At 41.1% G+C, this 19,633-nt stretch overlaps 1 protein-coding gene across 5 annotated transcripts in view; it reads left to right on the plus strand.

Annotated features, from left to right (window-relative positions):
- The first annotated feature begins 1,756 nt into the window (after positions 1 to 1,756).
- The window catches only part of LOC149823502 (protein HIGH CHLOROPHYLL FLUORESCENCE PHENOTYPE 173, chloroplastic-like), a 132,498-nt gene continuing 114,621 nt past the window's right edge, over positions 1,757 to 19,633 (plus strand). For all 5 annotated transcript variants that reach the window (XM_090018882.1, XM_090018884.1, XM_090018885.1 and 2 more), the window contains exons 1-3: positions 1,757 to 2,456; positions 2,574 to 2,786; positions 3,515 to 3,719. In XM_090018882.1, the coding sequence (XP_089875008.1) occupies positions 2,004 to 2,456; positions 2,574 to 2,786; positions 3,515 to 3,719 (871 nt within the window). In that variant the 5' untranslated portion in view covers positions 1,757 to 2,003. The remainder of the gene's footprint in view (positions 2,457 to 2,573; positions 2,787 to 3,514; positions 3,720 to 19,633) is intronic.

The following is a 19,633-nucleotide window of genomic DNA, read 5'->3' on the forward strand; positions in this document are numbered from 1 at the left end:
CTCACTATGATGCACATATATGTTCACTTGTATATATGCATTGATTGCGATATTTTACTTGTTCTGTCATGATAAATTCACTTGTGCTATTGCTTTGGTTAATTATGTTATTAGATGCATATCATGTTATAAATGCTATGATTTGCGCAAATGGATTGTCGTGGTCGATTTCTCACTAGCTCGCAAGAGTACTGACCCTGTTTTATGGGGATACAAGTGGTGACTTCTCGTGGTGCGATGGAGCTTGATATGCGGCAGAGGACGTGAACCCACACTTCTAGAACGTCAAAGATCTTGACAGTTGGTTTTTGTAAAAAGAGAAATATTGTATCATCTTAAAAAATGTGGTTAATAAAATGTTTCATCTTGTTGTTCTCTATAACCCGCTCAGAATTTCCACTTGTTTTTCCCTTTCGATTTTTTTACTTCACACAATGTATTTCAAAAAAAAAAATTTACCCTGAAAATTTAAAGGATTTTTCAAGCTGGGATTCTGGGGCATTACAATCTTTCTCCTGAGTTATAATTCGATCCATGATATCCTTGTGAATAACCATGTTGGCTATTCTCATCTTGCTAGAATTGAAACCAAAAGGATTCCATAAAATGAGATTTTTGAGAAGCTTCCACTCATTGCTCATGGCATAAGATAAACTTCCTACCTTTCTACTCAAGGCATTTGCGACAACATCAATTTTTTCAAGGTGATAAGAGTTAGTAAAATCATAATATTTGAGAAACTCTAACCACCTTCTTTGCCTTGTATTCAACTCCTTTTGAGAAAAATATACTTAGTCAAAAAATACCTTGAACTACTATATGTATATATAGTGTCGTCATATATTAAGAGCGAACACTATTGCTGCTAACTCCAAATCATGAGTAGGGTAATTACGTTCGTGCACCTTCAACTAACAAGAAACAAAATCCATCACTTCCTCATATTGCATTAGAATACAACCTAAGCCCGTTTTTGAAACGTCGCTATACACAACAAATCCTCCATAGTTATATATGTAAATCTGAGTTATGGTTATAGTAGCATGTATAGTTTGGTTGTGAGACTGCCTATATCATATATGGGGAAGGTAAGCAAGCGAAATGAATCAAATGGAGTGTGAGTGGAGTCTAAATCTACTCACATTTCAATTCTAAACTGATTTTTTGGAAGCCAAACACTTCGACCATTTGCTCTACATGATATAAAAATATATAAACTATAATTACTAATCAAAGAACCTATACTAACTGGACCGAGCTGAACACTTGTTCTTATTTGGCTTACTAAGCTTCACTTTACCAGAGTTCGAACTAGCTAAGACACGAGCGGCACGTCTCATTATCCAACCGTACATTCACAATAAACCACTAAGCACGTTAATTTATGTGGCTGGCGAGCGACTCACAACGTTTTAGATTACGTGGCCCCCACGCGTAGCCTCGGTGGTAGTGGATTTTTTTTTTCTTCGCGTTGGCGGGGACTAATTGTCAAGCCTTATCCACCCAAGGGAGAAGCCAGAGTTGCCCCTTTAGTCTTATCTTACATCCAGTCCAAGGTGATGAGGCCTCCTCCAGTTTTTCACTTTTTTTTTTTTGCTGACGAGGCACTTTCTCAACGCTGCAAATTGCGAAGCTACCAGAGCAACAATCCTACCAATAGTTATCGGGAAAATTACCGGACCCCTAATTAACCAAGGCGTTGAGCGGCAACCCATCGCGGCCAACCTAAGGCCCTGCACTACGTGGTCTAAGACACGGGACACACGATGTGTGGTGCCCGTAATCTGTTCATCTGTTACAACATTTAAAAGGCAAGGAAAAGAGCGAGTTTTTTTTTGGTGGGTGGGGAAGGGGGTGTTGTTACTTTGCAGGCGGAGAGAGAGAGAGAGAGAGAGAGAGAGAGAGAGAGAGAGAGAGAGAGAGAGATGAGTTGTTTATGTTGATTGCTTGGTGGTGGTGTTTTTGTTGGGTTGTCAACACGGTTGGGGAAGGGGATAGCTGTGATGAGTAACATGATCCCTTTAACCTTGCCGGTTAGTAGCAGCAAGAACAACTTTGTTGCCGCCCATCGTGTTTGCGATTGGAACTCAAGGAGACGCCTCACCCATTCCTTGCTCGTAAGAAGCGAATCTAAAGGTCAAGGCTTGGGTGAGAACCAAGAAAAAAATAAGCAGCAGCAGCAGCCACCTCTGAGCCTGAAAGATGTGAACCCCGTAGGACTGGGACGGAAGTCGCGACAGATATTCGATGAGGTGTGGAGGAAGTTCTCGGAATTGGGTCAAATCTCAAGGACCCATGAGATTGAGGGCGACGACAGCCTGCTGCTGATCGGCGGGCCCAGCTGCGAATTCAGCGTCCCTGGCGCACCCGACACGACCGTGCTCGTCGTCGGTGCGACCAGCAGTGTCGGGAGGATACTGGTTAGGAAGTTGATGATAAGGGGATACAGAGTCAAGGTAGGCAATCGATCAATCAATCGGTCAATCATCATCATCGTCTTTGTGATTACTTACTCAGTATGATAACCCTTGACTCTACGAGCTCTCTGTGCATAACCATCTCCTGGTCATTAGGCCTTGGTGAGGAAAACCGATCAGGCGGTGATAGACATGCTTCCGAGATCTGTCGGGATAGTGGTGGGTGATGTGGGTGAGCCATCAACACTCCAAGCTGTTGTTGAAGGCTGCAACAAGATCATATACTGTGCAACAGCTCGATCCGCCATCACTGGGGACCTTAACAGGGTCGATTATCAAGGGGTGTCCAACGTGTCCAAGGCCTTTCAGGTTTTGTTGGTCTCTCTCTCTCTCGGGTTTTCCTTTTCTTCACCAGGTAAACCGGAGAAAAGGTTCGCTTCCTTATCGGTGTGTCTCCCTATTCATTCCCAGTGCTTCATTCTCAATCTCTTCAAGAAAGACTAAACTTTGAAGTTTCTACTGGTACAATGAGAACAGTGAGGTGCACCTGCCCCAACTTTTCTCTCCTTCGCACACAAGTCAACAAGAATTGGAGTCCAGATCAAGTCAGGGGTACCCCTGACGGTAAACTGTCGAGGGTTTCTTTGATGCCGTTCCCCCATAGGGATGAACGAGCCAAACCACCGTTGTTTTACCTTGTGTTTTGGTCATCCACTCATTGTGCTATAGATGCTGTTCATGGCGAGCATGAACGGCTCTGAAATTTTTTGTGAGGCCGACAAAAGCAACCCGGATATAGGTGTTTTGATGTTTTTCATCGCCATGGATGGATGACATTGGAAGGACTCCTTACAATTTATCATCAGGGTATCCTTGACCTGATCCATACATCAAGAATTGGGGGACACAACTCTCTCTCTCTCTCTCTCTCTCACACACACACACACACACACACACACACACACACACACACTACCAGCGTTTTGCTTGTTACATACAAATTAATTTCTCCATAGAATCTCTCTCCTCTGGTAATGAGGAGCTGTAGCTCTAGTGTTCAAGACATGCCATAGAGAATCTAGTGTCTAATTTTGCAGGACTATAGCAATAAACAAGCTCAACTACGGGCTGGTAAAAGTAGCAAAAGCAAGCTGTTGATTGCAAAGTTTAAATCTGCCGAGTGCTTGAAAGGATGTGAAGTTCGTAAAGGAACTTATTTTCAAGATGTTATTGCGTCCAAATATGATGGAGGAATGGATGCCAAGTTTGAATTTACAGAAACCGGCAGTGCTGTCTTCTCAGGTCAGATTTTGTAGTTTCTTCAAATCCTAATTGCTGCTTACAAATGCTAGGTTTGCTTTAGAAGGCACAAGAAGCCTTGATGTTTCCCATGTAAGAAAGTGGTAGTGAAGCACAAAGTCTCACAAACACAAGGCACTAAGTGTGAAGAAAATCAATGCAATGCTCAAAGAGCAAACATTTCATAGTGATCACAATAGCCAAAGGCTCACAAAATTAAAACAAAAAGTCTTTATTTCAATGCTAAAACACTTAAGAAGAGCATGAACTGCAAGAAGGGGTTCAATCCCCATTTATATACAAAAATAAGAAGCAAGCTAGTCATTGCAGTGGCATAACAACTAGTTAAGCTAGCCATTAGGCTACTCTAATGGCTGGGAACCTAATTGCTAACATGCCCATGTTGGGCGTACAAAATGCAAAAAAAAGAAAAATACACGTGATATATATATATAGATAGATAGAGCCGTACCTGTGTTTTATGGGCCCTGAGGCGGATGGAAAAAATGGCCCCCCTATTAATAGTAGGAGTTCGGGGGCAGCACCTCTGATTTCTTTTTTTAAGAATCAAAATAACAATAAAATGGCCCCCTAAAATTTTTATGGGGAGCTCGGGCCTTAAAAATGGGCCCATAAAATTTTTTTTGGCCCAGGGGCCTTGAGGCCCAAGCCTCATTGGCCTCTTTACAGATCCGGCTCTCTATATATATATAAAGAGAGAGAGAGAGAGAGCACCTCATCAAACTTACAGTGTAATAACATAAAGTTTACCAAGGAGAAAACGAAAATAAGTTGAGGGAAGAACCTCGGTCAAGAAGTCTGTCAACTAATATTTAGATGTCACATATAGTAGAGAAATGTTCTTTAAATATTCCTCATGAACATAATGATAGGCCATCTCAATGTGTTTTGTTCGCTTATAAAATGTATGATTACTAGCTATTGCAAATGACACTCTTATTGTTCTAGTATAATCTTGAGGGTTTTGCCAAGTGGATCCCCATATCTTCTAGAAGTCTTCTCAACCAAATGATCTCTAAAGTCGTAGTTATAATTGTTCTATACTCTGCTTTATTTGATGAAAGAGATACTTCCTGTTGTTTTTTACACTTCTACAAAATCAAAGATCACAAAAAACACAAAAACCAATAGTTGAGCGACGATTATTAAATCACCTTCCCAATCAGAATCAACATAAGTTATTAAATTCAAAGAAGATGAGAATGGCAAAAAAAGTTCTTTAGAGATCAAAGTTTTAATGTATCTAATTGATGTGTGGCTGGGTCTTAGGGTTAGGTTTTAGAGGTCTTAGGTGGGCTTGGTTAAGTCAAGAATGAGTCAAAGTCAAACTCAGGTAAAAAAGTAGGCCGATTTTTGACAGATTTTCTTAGAAAAATCAAAGCTCCGTAATGGAGCCACAGAAAATCCCAAAATTTTTGGGATTCAATTAGACACCCTATGAATGATACTGATAAAAAATCAGGGTCAGAGGCTTAGTATTTTGGGAGAACTGACTCGGGCAAGTGGCAGGTCGGGTTAGGGTTTCTGCAGATTGAACTGTGTTTGGTCCAAACAGACCCGGTTTGTAAAATTAATATCTCCGCACAGGGACCTTGATAAATCATGATTTTTGGTTGGGTTAAACTAGATATACTAAGGAAGGTTAGGTCAAAATTTCAGACCAAGAGGATTCACGGTTTGGGCTAGGCGGCTTAGTGAAGTCTGACAAAAATCAGGTTCCGTCAACAAACACGGTTTGGGCAGATTTGACTAAGGTGGGTACCAACTTGGGAAAGGGATAAAATAGGGGGTTCAAAGGACTCACAGACTTTCGGCTAGGTGTCTTGAGGTTTGCCAAGGCCTGGGCTAGGCTAAGGAAGCCCAAGGTTCCGCTAATGATGCTTGAGTCCACCAAGTTGTTAAGGTTGATCGCACCACACCAAGTTGAACTAGGTAGTGGTTCAATCTTAGTGAGAGAGCGATCCACCGTTGGTGGTGGTTGCCATCGATTGTGGCTGGGATGGTGAAGAGGAGGGTGGGGAGGAAAATAGGGGAGGAGACAAAAGGTGAGTGCCCTAATATCGGCCTCCCCTTTTGTTTCTCTTTTTTTTTTAAATGGATTTTGGGTCAAATGAGGGTGTTGACCTCATTTGACCATGCCAAAATGAGGTGTGCGCCTCTACCCTCATTTGACCATGCCAAAATGAGGTGTGCGCCTCTCCTTGTGGCACGCCTCGTCATGAGGCATGAGCCTCAAGGCGTATGAGGCACACGCCTCGATCATCATTGTGCCTTAGGTTTGTGCTTCAAGGCAAAAGGCTCTCACCTTGTGGCAAAGCGTGCTTTTTGCGCCTTGAGGTGCATTTTCAACAAGACTGATCATCATCATATTTGGATAAAAAATATATAAGAAATGAATACTCAATTATCTCCTTAGTCTTGATCAAATCAAGATAACTCTCATTTTCGAGAAAAATAACATTTGTAAAAACATACAATATAATGTTTTAGATCAAAACATCTATATCTTTTTTGGTTTTAGCATATCCTATAAAAATACATGGAATAACTGTGGGAGAGAGTTTCTCATTTTTATCAAATAAATGAAAACAATTTCATCTAAAGACTCTCAACCTAGTATACTCAAGGGTCATTTTAAAGAGTTTTTCAACAAGAGATATATTTTGTAATAACGATGAAGGCGTCCTATTTATAAGATATGAGCAACTTCAACCAATTTTTTTTTAGGAACATGGTTTGAAATAAGAAGTTCAGCTTCAGGCAAAAATTTTGTGGGAACATGATTTGAAATAAAAAGTTTTCTAATTGTTTCAATTACTTGTCTATGTTTTCTTTTACGTATATCATTTTGTTTAGGAGTATGTAAACATGATCTTTAATGAGTAATTCCATACAAGTCCAAATAATTATTGAATTCATTTGATATAAATTCTCTCCCTGAAATGCTAACAATGGTTATATTGGCATTTAATTGATTTTTTACTAGGTTATGAAAACTTTTAAAGGACATGTAGGCTTTGGATTTATGCCTAAAGAGGTATATCCAAGTGTATCTAGAATAATCATCAACAAATATGATATAGTAGACAAATCCACCTTTCCAAGCAATGAGAGCTAGACTCTAAACATTCAAATGAAACAACTCAAATAGTTTAAAGGCAAAAAAATTCTATAATTAGAAGGAAAAATTTTCATTTTACGAAAAATGCAATCATTATAAGAGAAATTGACGCAGAGTCGGCGACCAAGCCGATCCACAATCCGAGATCCCAATGGATCTCCACATGCGGAAGCTTAACGTTTTAACAGTAGAGTTCGAACATGACTCAAACGATTTCCGATTAGAGGCAGAGGCACTCTGTTTTGACAGTTGGTGCAAACATGGAAGAGATACACAACGAGCACACCTTTCCAATGGATCTAAGAACACAGATTTTGGATCTGTGATGGCCGAAATATGATAAATTCATTGGACCGAACGGACAGGTCGCTATGGTTCAGTTGAGGGACAGGATGTCGACTTCAGGAGGGTTTTCGAACCCTTAGATGATTGAGTTTGGAAAAACTCAAAACAGGCGAGTTATGCGGATTTTTCTTATCTTTCCAATCAGCCAAAATTTGTAATTTTTGGATTAAAACACAAAAAGGTATGATCAAAATACATTGATGTATTTTCGGAGCCAAACTACTCGAGAAAACGATTTGGGATTTAAGCATGCAGGAAACAAGCAAACTTTTGAGGTAGTAAACAATCAATTAATTAAATTCTTATAACATGAAAATTGTTAATCAAGATGCTATCATTTTAGAACATCAATCAGATTGACAAGCACGGCAATATTGAACAAGTTATGACTCAAATACAAAACTCTGTCAGGAAATGGAATAAACCGGCAGTCATGCTATAAGGCTCGATTTTTTTTTATTATAACTTGGATTTGGGTCGGATCCGGACCCAGACCTGACCCGGACCTAATGGAGGCACCGCCTCCCTCATGTTTTTTAAAGACAACGAGGCAAAGGGGGGGGGGGGGGGGAGGTTCTCAAAACCCCCTTTCCCCTCTGCTCTCTCGTCTCTCCCCTGACCACCTCTCCGACTCTCCTCGTTTCTGCTCGCCGACGAACCACCGCCACCGGCGACTCCCTTCGGCGACCTCCAGGTACGCACCCTCGCCCTTCTCCTTTTCTTTTCATCTCTTTCTCCCTCACCTCTCCGTTGCGCAGGGAGGGGACCGAGCCGCCTCCCAGTTGCTCTAAATCGTAGGGGAGGGGCAACGCCCCCCTCCCTACGACCCCTTTTAGCGAGGGAGGGGTCGAGCCCCCTCCCGGTGCCCTCTGGTTGCAGGGGAGGGGTCGAGCCCCTCCCTGCTTCGTGTTACGGCAGGGGAGGGGCCGAGCCCCTCCCTGCTCCTTGTTACGGTAGGGGAGGGGGTCGAGCCCCTCTCTGCTCACTTTGACGATAGGGGAGGGTCGAGCCCCTCCCTGCTTCCTCTATTTGTCAGGGGAGGGGTCGAGCCTCCTTCCTGTGCCCTTTTTTCTCTTTAGGCAGGGGCCTTGCCCCTGCCTCCGCTGTTTTTCGACAGGCAGGGGCAAGACCCCCCTGCCTCCCTCTTCTTTGGCGTCAGGCAGGGGCTTCGCCCCCTGCCTGTTTGCGTGTTCGACAGGCAGGTGCCAAGCCCTTGCCTCTTTGCGTATTCGGCAGGTAGGGGCGAAACCCCTTGCCTCCCCCTTGGTGGCTAATGTAGCCCCTCTTTGCCTTTCGGCTAGAAGGGGGGGGGGCAGAGCCTCCTTCCTCTCCCCCGGCATCAGGCAGGGGCTTCGCCCCCTGCCTGTTCGCATAATCGCTAGGCAGGGGACAAGTTCCTGCCTCCATGCATGCTTGACAGACGGGGGCGAAACCCCCTGCCTCTCTTCTACTTTGTCAGGCAGGGGCGCAACCCTGCCTGCCCTCGCTTTCTGAAGGCAGGGGTGCAACCCCTTGCCTTTTCGTAATTTGCTGACAGCAGGTTAGCAGGGGCTCAGAGCCCCTGCCCCTGCTTCTTGTGCTGATAGTAGGTGCGCAAGGGCACGATGCCTCTAGCTCTGCTTCCTTTACGTCAGGTCAGTGACAGTGCCCCTGATCTTCTATTTTTGGTGTTAGCTTGCTAAGACTATCACTTTTGCAGCTCGTACGACGGATTCCGCTTGCGCACTGCGACCCGAGCCGTCAATCGTTTACACCCGCAGGCGCCAACAAGCTTGCAACTCCCCAAGGTAGGGGAAGATTGCACGGAGGACTTGGACAATTGAATTGAGTTCAATTAACTAAAAAAGATAATTAAATAAATATAGACTGGTCCTGAAAACTTCTCAATCTCCTTGGGCGGAAAGTTGTCAATCTCAATTTGAGTTGTGCAAGAGGTTTCATCCGGTACAAGAAAGGGCATGGGGGCAACACTGCAGTCACATGAACACTCTCCATTGGTGTTAGCAAAGAACTCGACATTTAACCATGGAGAATAAACTTCAACACTATATCTCGCATATTTTGTAAAGGATGCCCATCTTCAAAATTCTGCTCATCGAAAACCACATTTCTGGAGATCTTAATACGCTTGGTCAGAGGCTCGTAACAGCGATATCCCTTATAATCGTCCGCATATCCCACAAATCTGCACTTAGAAGCTTTATCCTGAAATTATTTCTTAATGATTTGTCAATGTGCACATAACAAACACAAACACAACCAAAAATTCATAAATTATCATAATCTGGATGCTGCCCAAAGAGTATAATAAGGTGATTTATTTGCTAAAATGACCATCGGCAACCAATTTATAATATAAATCGCCGAGTGAAAAGCTTCTGTCCATAACTCAATAGGAATATGACTATCATGCAACATGCTCATCGCACTCTCAATAACGTGGCGATGTTTCCGTTCAGCCACACCATTCTGTTGCAGTGTGTGTGAGTAGGAAACTCTGCGACTTATACCATCGTTTCAAAGAAAAGGCAATAAAGTCACTTGAAGTGTATTCACCACCTCCATCACACTGAAAATTCATAATATTTGACGAAATTTGAGTTTTGACAAAGGCATGAAACATTCTGAACAATTTAGGGACTTCAGATTTATGTTTCATGAAATATATCCAGTTATAACGAGAATAACTATTAATAAAAACAACATAGTATCAACTACCAGAAAACGAACAAGTAGGTGCAGGACCCCATACATCAGAGTAGATAATATCAAAAGGTCTTGAAGCTCTTTTATTAATTGAATTGAAAGAAAGAACATGACTCTTGCACAATTGACAACTTGTACATTGCTCATTGCCAAAAGTAGGACTCAAACTAGATCAGGAGATAAGATTATCTCTTACAAGCTTTTCAACAAAAGAGAAACTACAATGACCAAGTCGACTATGCCAAACATTTGACTTATTACTTTTAGACAGACTAAGAAGACATTTAGAAGATGATTCATTGGACTTCAACGAAGGCTTCAAGACGACAGGAGCAGAAACACGAACAAAAGGATCTTCCTTGAAGATGTACATATTTCCTTGGAGCAGCCACCCATGTCACAGGAGATGCATGTAAACTCTCAAACTTATCTCCTTATTCCGATAATGGCAGTATTGTCACTGGAGATGGAACTCATCATTCCATTTCTCATACTGGGAATGCCATAATACCCTTCTTAAATTCATCCATAAAGCTGTCCAATGTTCTACATGCTCCTAATATCAAAAAGAATATTATTTCTGTCCCCAAACTTGTTGATGATACACATTCTTCTGCTGAATTTACTCCATCTTCTGTGTATGTCAAGGACCTTCAAACAAGGGAGACGTTCGTTAAAGGGAGGTTGCTTCAGAGTCTATATACCATACTCCCTGGTCATCTTGTGCTATTGTCATCTTTGAGGGCTGCCAACAAAAGTTGTTGCATATCTCCACTAGATTTACTCCCATCAGTCTGCTTGTTTGACTGAATAATAGAATTATTGCCTTTGTTATGAGGGTTGAACCAACAATCACTTTAATGTGCTCCCTTTTATTACAGAGGAAGCATGTGAAAATATTTCTTGGAGTTCCTATATGAGCATTAGGAGGCATGTTTGGGGTAGGAAGCAACCCACGTCCCCTTTGTCCACAGTTGAGAGTGTTGAGAAGCAGTCACCGTACATATGCATATGGGTAGTTTGGTAACTACTTAAGAGGTTAGGGGCATTATTGTAAACAATGTTTTAGTCTAATCTCTCTATTTAAGTGAGATTAGACCTAATGAGAATTAACGATTCTTCCTCCCCCTCTCTCTCTCCCTCTTTCTTTTTCCTGATTTGCTAGAAACCCTAGCCGACTTCAACATGGTATCAGATCTGGACGTAGCTCTGGGCATCTGACGTGATCGATCCACATGCTGATCGGGTGGTGCTGTGCACATCATGAAGAGCGTTTGGAACAACGTCAAAGCTGATCGCTGTGTGCAGTGATTACAACGATTGCTGTGTACAGGGTGTACCGCAATCTGGAACTTCTCTAGCTAGCAGGAACATGATCTCAACAACGTGGTGCTCTGTGATCTGAACAACGATTAACGTCTCCAGCAGGAACGCTGATCGGGCGTGCGTTGTGTGTAGTAGCAAGTATGTGCGCGTGGCAGCAATGAGACCCTGACCGTGTCGATGGTGGCTGATGATGGTTGTGTGAATGCCAAAAAGGCCTGTAGTCTCCATCATGATGCAGTCGTGGTATGCAGGTTGTCAGATTTTTTTTGTGGCAGTCGTGGTATGCAAGTTGCAGTTTTCTTTTAAGATAAATAGTTCAGATTTTATTAGGGTGATTAAAATCTGGTAGAGTCTGCTTCCTAGTTGGAAGTTGATGTGCACGTTAGTGTTGGATTTGAACAACGTATTACAAGTTTATATATATATATATATCAGTTTTTATCAGCATGATTAAAATCTGATAGAGTCGGCTTCTCAGTTGGTAGTTGGTGTGCTCGTCAGATCCAAGTTTTCAACAGCTGGTAGTTGCGTGTGGTTGTATCTCCATGGCTGAAATGTAGAAGTCAGACATGAAGACCGAAACAATGTCTGATTATAAAGCCTTTGCAAACCCTTTTTCATATGGATCATCTGTAAAGTTGGATGAGACTAACTATGCTAGATGGTCGCGTACGTTCATGATGTCTGTCTCAGGGCATCGTAGAAAACATATTTTGTTGGAAAATGAGCCTATGGACAAAACTGGGAAGTATGCTACATGGGAAGAAGACAATGATATTGTCATGTCTTGGATTATGAATAGTGTGCAACCTCACATAGCTGATGGGTTTATTTATTACACCTCTGCAAAACAAATGTGGGATAATTTGCAAGATACTTATTCTCAAGAAACTAATGTTAGTCGTATTCTTCAAGTAGAACAGGAGATCTATAAATTGCAGCAAGGAGAGCAAACTATAGCCCAGTATTATGCCTCCGTGAAGGTAGCTTTTGAGAGACTGAATGCTCATAGACCGTTATGTTGTGACAAACAAAAACTACACCAAGAGCATACCATGGTAGCCCGGTTCCTGACCGGCTTGTCAGCTGAATTCTCCGTTGCCAAAGTTCATATGTTGACAGGCTCAGATGTTCCCACTGTGGCTGAGGCATATAATCGTTTGAGCAGGCTTGCTATGTCCCTTCCTTCATCTCAATCGGAATAACAAACCTTTGCTCTGTCTGTCTCTTATGGCCGAGGCCAAGGTTTTCTTCCTAATTCTCGAGGTCGTGGACGTGGTTGAGGCACGGGAGGACGAGGCAAGCTCCAGTGTACCTATTGTGGGAGATTTGGGCATTTAGAAGATAGATGTTTTGACAAGAATGGTCGACCTCCTGCATCTTCAGCTAAAGTTGCTCCTACAACACAAGTGGCCAAACCCGAGTCCCCCACTGTTCCTCCTAGTGATTCAGTCACTCTCACTCGTGCTAAGTATGATGATTTGTTGGCACATCTTCCATCTAGTTCCCCCGTGGCTGATATTGCATGCTCTGCAGGTGATGAATTTTCTTGCCAAGGTAGTCGTTGGATCATTGATTCAGGGGCATCCAGCCATTTATGTGGAAATAAATGTGATTTTTCGAACTTGCATAGTGTTGCTAATCATAAAAAGGTGGTTCTTGCCGATGGGAGTTCCTCTCCCATTGTTGGTCAGGGAAATATCTCCATCTCCCCTACTCTTCAATTATCAAATGTTCTCCATGCTCCTTCATTCCCTCAAAATTTGTTATCAGTTAGTCGTGTTGCAAAAGAGTCGAATTGTCGAGTAATATTTGATCCTGCCTATTGCACTTTTCAAGACTTGCTGACGGGGAAGACGATTGGTGGAGGCTATGAGGAAGGTGGAGTCTATTATCTACACCAACCAGTTGGCTTTGTTCATTCCGCAGTTGAGTCCTCTTCTAGTCCGCTGTTTTGGCATCATCGTCTTGGTCATCTTCCGTTGCTTAAATTGCGTAGAGTTATTCCTCATATCTCGCCATCCACTACTTTGCTGTGTGAAGCATGTTAGCTTGGAAAGCATCATAGGAGTTCATTTCCGTCTAGTCAGAGTCCTTCAAGTCAAAATTTGTTTGATCTTCTTCATGTTGATGTTTGGGGTTCAAGTAGAATTCTTAGTCGTTCTAAGTGTTGTTATTATTTAGTCATTGTAGATGATTTTTCCAGATTATCTTGGGTATTCTTGTTAAAAGATAGGGCTGAAGCCCCTATTATTCTTAAATCCTTGATTATTGAAATAAAAACTCAATTTAATTCTTGCGTCAAAGTTGTTCGCACTGACAATGCTCTTGAATTCAAATCATCTGAATTATTACAATTTTACAAAATCTTGGGATCAACCTCAGACTTCTTGTCCTCATACCTCACAATAGAATGGAGTAGCGGAGCGCCGACATAGACACATTCTAAATGTTGCCCGTTGTCTTATGATTCAATCTAATATGTCTGCGTCTTACTGGGGAGATACGGTTCTAACTGCGGAATACCTAATAAACCGTATGCCTTCAACCTCTGTGGGGGATCGTATTCCCATTCAAACTCTCAGACCTGAAGCTCCTCTTTTTCCTATCTCTCCAAAGGTGTTTGGCTGTGTGTGCTTTGTTCATAAACTTGGTCCCAACCGCGATAAATTGTCATCCCAATCTATCAAATGCGTTTTTGTTGGGTATCCCAAGCACCAAAAAGGATATCGGTGTTATGATCCCATATCCTAGAGAGAGTATTTCAGTGTGGATGTTTCCTTTTTTGAGTCTATCCCATATTTTTCTAGTACCTCTCCGAGAATACATGATAGTCAAGGTGATTCATTCCCTCTTCTTGTTCCTCCTTTTCCATTAGAATCTATCAATTTTGAGCCTCTTGTTTCCGGTCTGACTCCGTCTCGTTACAAAAATCCTCCTATGGTGTACACACATCGAGCTCCACCCAACTCTATGCCTGTGCCATCAGCTTCTCCAGAGGTGAGTGTTCTTGACCCTATTGACGATCCTCTTGTTGATGGTGATTTACCTATTGCTCTTCGGAAAGGAAAAAGGTAATGTACACTTCATCCTATTTCTTAGTTTGTTTTCGAGGCACAACTTGGTGAAAATATGAAGAATTTTGTATTCGCCTTATCTGCTGCATCAGTTCCTCTCAATCATCATCACGCCCTTCTGGACCCTAAATGGGCGACGACCATGCAGGATGAAATGGACGCACTGCTTTCTCGCAGAACATGGGACTTGGTTGATCCTCCACCTGAGGCTGATATTGTTGGTTGTAAATGGATCTATACTATTAAGTATAACTCCGATGGATCTATTGAAAGGTTTAAAGCTCGTCGGGTTGCAAAAAGCTATACTCAAACTTATGGGGTGGACTTCTTTGAAATCTTCTCTCTTGTTGCTCGTCTTGGGACTATTCGTCTTGTTTTGTTTATCGCAGTGCACCATGGTTGGTCTCTATGTCAGCTTGATGTGAAAAATGCCTTTCTGTATGGAGACTTGGAGGAGACAGTTTATATGCAGCAACCTCTCGGGTTTCAGGTTCGGGGAGTGTCATAAGGTATGCAAGTTGAACAAGGCAATCTATGGTCTCAAATAGAGTCCCCGTGCGTGGTTCTCCAAGCTGGCTGAGGTCATGTCAGTATTTGGGTTTGTCTGATCTGCTTCTGATCACTCTCTTTTTATTAAAAAGACTTGCACAGGGATTGTGGTCATGATAGTATATGTTGATGACATTATAATCACATGAAGCAGTGAAAAAGATATTTCTGAGACAAAGTCTCATCTTCAGAAACACTTTGTGACTAAGGATCTGGGACCACTCAGATATTTCTTAGGCATAGAGGTTGCAAGGAGTAAAGAAGGATTGGTTCTGTCACAACAGAAATATGTCTTGGACCTGCTGAAGGAGACAAGGATGTTAGGTGCCAAACCTGCAAAGATTCCTATGGATCCCAAGTCTCATATGTTTGATGAACAATTCGAGTATGTGGATTGTAGCAATTATCGCTCCTTGGTTGGCAAACTATTATATGTGACTGTGACCAGACCTGACATATCCTTAGCCGTGAGCAAGATAAGTCAATTTATGGACAAACCTACAAAGGCTCACTGGGAGGTTGCAATGATGATTCTCAAATATCTAAAGTTCTCCCCTGGCAAAGGACTATGATTTAAACGAAACCCCTTTTTAGATGTTACTGCCTATTCAGATGCAGATTATGCAGGGTCGATTATTGATAGAAAGTCCACAATTGGATTTTGTGTGTTTGTTGGAGGGAATCTTGTTACTTGGAGAAGTAAGAAACAAACTGTTGTTGCTAGGTCGAGTGTTGAGTCAGAGTATCGGGCTATGGCTCAAACTGTTGCTGAGATGATGTGGGTTAAATCTGTGTTGACTGATCTCCAAGTGAAAGTCTCATTACCTATGGAGATGATATGTGATAATAGAGCTGCTACTTATATTGCAAATAACCCAGTGTTTCATGAACGGACAAAGCATATTGAGGTGGATTGTCAATATGTACGTGACCTGGTCCAGACTAGGTACATTTGCACCAAGCACATATCTTCAGAGAACCAAATTGCCGATGTCTTCACAAAACCCCTAGCGAGTTCAAATTTTTCAAAAATGTTGTGACAAGCTGAGCCTTATTGATATATATGCTCCAGCTTTAGGGGGAGTGTTGAGAGTGTTGAGAAGCAATCACCGTACATATGCATATGGGTAGTTTGGTAACTACTTAAGAGGTCAGGGGCATTATTATAAACAATGTTTTAGTCTAATCTCTCTATTTAAGTGAGATTAGACCTAATGAGAATTAACGATTCTTCCTCCCTCTCTTCTCTCTCTCCCTCTTTCTTTTTCCTGATTTGCTAGAAACCCTAGCCGGCTTCAACATCCACCATAACGTCCTCGAGCTCTACCTCCGCGATGATTATTTTCTCTACCACGACCTTGTCCATAAACCAGCCCAATAGCCAAAACATTTTGGGAGTCAAGTTGTTCACCATCACCATCAGAAAGGTTCTTCAAACTGATCTCATAATGTAAAAGTTTGGCCCGTAAGTCTTCAAAACTAGGTAAAACAGGCAAGCATGTGAGAGACGTGAAAAGAACATGATAATCTGCTCCCAATCCGCTTAAAACTTGCTGCATCTTATCTCTCTCTGTGATCGCACATCCAACAAGAGCCAATTGATCTGTGATAGTTTTTACCTTGTTCAGGTAATCCATAATAGACATAGTGCCCTTCTTTAGTGACTGAAATTCTTGCTTGAGATACAAAACTTTTGCTTCCGACATTTGAGAATAGGTTTGAGCCAACATATTCTGTAGTTCAGCGGCTGAACAATCATCTGGTATTGAAATCAATATTTCTTGGTATAAAGTAGAAGTGATGTACGCGACTAGTGCTTGGTCTCTTTTCATCTAAACCGTGAAGTCAGGATTTTGAATAATCTGAGATGAGACAACCCCTTTATCATCTTGTATTTCCTGCGTGATAAATTGAAGCGGGGCTGAAGTTGATCCATCTAAGTGCCCAGAAAGGTCTTGGCTTCGTATGAAGGAAATTATTTGCCTTTTACAGGTCAAGAAATTGGAATGGTTGAGTTTTTCAGAAACAAGTTGACTCAGAAAGCTAGAGGAAAGACCCGAATGAGTAGAGGTCGGATCCATATCTTTCAATTATGGATTGAAAAAGAAGAGGAACTTTCATATGGGGAAACTTTCAGATGTCTTTAATTTCGGACCCTGTGTTGCGCACTTTTTTTTTTGCAAAGAGATTTGGTTACTAGTTATGTAACACAATTTATGAAGATCCAATATATCAGCACAGGTCAACAAAGAAAATTCCACCCAACAAAAATAATATGAATAGTCAAGATTGTTTACGTAGGAAACTATTAAACAAGCTAAGAAATATAAAGAAAGAAATAATAAATGAAGAGTAAAAGATGATTACGAAAGATGAACAACTCAGATTTAACGTGATCTGATTTTAGATGTACCTTTAGACAGAGAGAATAATGAGATAACAGTAAACACCAGATCTGACGTGATCTGTTCTTTAGACAGAAGGCAACACGTCAGATTAGACCTGTTCTTTAGACAGAAAAAGGCACCAGAGAAAACAACACCATATCTGACGTGATCAGAGGCAGCATGTCAGATCTGTTCTTTAGACAAAAAACAACACTAGAGAAAACAACACCAGATCTGACGTGATCAAAGGCAGCACGTCAGATCTGTCCTTAAAGAAAAAGAATAAATAATAAGTAGATTAGAAGGAACCCAGATCTGAATGGAAATCAGATATGTCGTGAAACAAAAAATGAGAGCAGGAATAAAAGAAAGGAAGAATAAAGAATAGAAGGGAAACCTTCAATGGGAAAAGACCTTCAATGAACCTGGCTTTGATACCATGTCAGAATTCAGTGTTCTAGCCCACGTCTTCACTATCTGCAGAAGGAGGAGATGACAGGAGGCAAAGGGGTTGCGCAGAAAAGGTCATCTCTTGACCTAGAGAAACTTTATTAATATACACTGACTCACAATTATAATGGACGATAATGTCCCTGATTATAAATACAAACTACACAAAAATTGCACATGTGCAAAATATAAATACTAACACGTGATATAGATAAATACTAAAACATGTGATATGGATCTGGGCCAGGCGTAGATCCAGAACCAAATCACGTCTTCTTTAACAAAGTCTGCTAGTTGATACTCAGACGAAACATAAGGCAATGCGATGGTCTTCCTCAGGAATTCTTCACGAACGTAGTGGCAATCCATTTCAATATGTTTTGTCCTCTCATGAAATGTATGATTGCTTGCAATGTACACATCGCTCTTGTTGTCATAACATAATTTTGAAGGTTCCACAATATGAACTCCCAAGTCTTCAAGAAGTTCTCAACCATACCAACTAAGACGTAATTGTTGCCATGACACGATACTCAGCTTCAGTAGAAGAGAGAGATACCTTTTGTTGCTTTTTGCATCGCCATGAAATTAAGGAATCACCTATAAAAACACAAGAGCCAGTGGTTGAGCGTCTATCATTTACATCCCCTCCCCAATCAGAATCAGAGTATGCAATGACTTCTAATGAGGAAGAGAATGATAGAAATAATCCATAATTAATAGAACTTTTAATATATCTAATAATTTTCATTACAACACTCATATATACTGTAGTGGGAGCATGCTGAAACTGACTAACAGAATGAATAGCATGAGAAATATCAGGTCGAGTAATAGAGAGATAAGACAAGGCGCCAATCATTTGTTTGTATGGAGTTGGGTCCTTCAGAGGTTCTCCATCATCTATCTTCATTTTTGCATTGATGACATCTGGAGTATCAACTCGTTTGTCATATGTAAGTCCTGATCGTTCTATGATTTCTGCTGCATGCTCAGTTTGTGACAAAAAATAACCACGAGGTGAGTAAACCACTTCTATTTCAAGAAAATAACGTAAAAAAACAAAGACCTGTCATGTCAAAGTTGTCTTTAAGGACATTTTTTATCTGATTTACTCCTTGTTTGTCACCTCCTGTGATAATCATGTCATCGACATAGAGTAGTAATATCACCATTCCTGCATTTGAAAAACTTAACAAACAATGCAGGGTCAGTATAACAAGATTTAAAATGAAGTTCTGTCATCACACTACTGAACTTATCGTACCAAGCTTTGGGGGTTTGTTTCAAACCATGCGATGCTTTGCGTAACCGACGAATTTTTCCATGTGCTAAACTTAAACCCGGTTGAGGATCCATGTATACCTCCTCATCCAGATTACCATTTATAAAGGTATTTTTTACATTAATTTGAAAGATTGACTATTTTTTAATTGACACTATAGAAATCAGGGTTCTAACAGTGGTCATTCAGGCGATAGGAGCAAAAGTCTCATCATAATCTATCCCATATTCTTGACTGTAGACCTTGGCTACTAGTCTAGCTTTAAATCTTTCTAATATTTCATCCCATTTAGTTTTAACTTTGTAGACCCATCTACATCTTATGGCTTTTCTACCTTCAGGAAATGCTTGAATTTCTAAACTCTTTGCTTTTTCTAATGCTTTTAATTCATCATTCATTGCCTTAATCCACTCTTGATGGTTTTTAGCTTCATAGTAGGATGTTGGTTCTATATATGAATGTATGGTGATCTATACCTTGGTTCAAAAGAATCATAGGATACAAATTTACTAGGAGCTTTTGAAATTCTTATGGATCTTCTAATACTAGAAGAATCCACATCTTGATTTTGTAAATATCTTTCTAATGCACATGGTGTACGTCGAATATAGGTTTAGATATTATCTTGAGTTATGCCTTTATTACTAAGA

This window comes from Nuphar pumila, chromosome 10, assembly GCF_984573655.1.
Source record: "Nuphar pumila chromosome 10, dmNupPumi1.hap1.1, whole genome shotgun sequence".
NCBI classification, from domain to species: domain Eukaryota; kingdom Viridiplantae; phylum Streptophyta; class Magnoliopsida; order Nymphaeales; family Nymphaeaceae; genus Nuphar; species Nuphar pumila.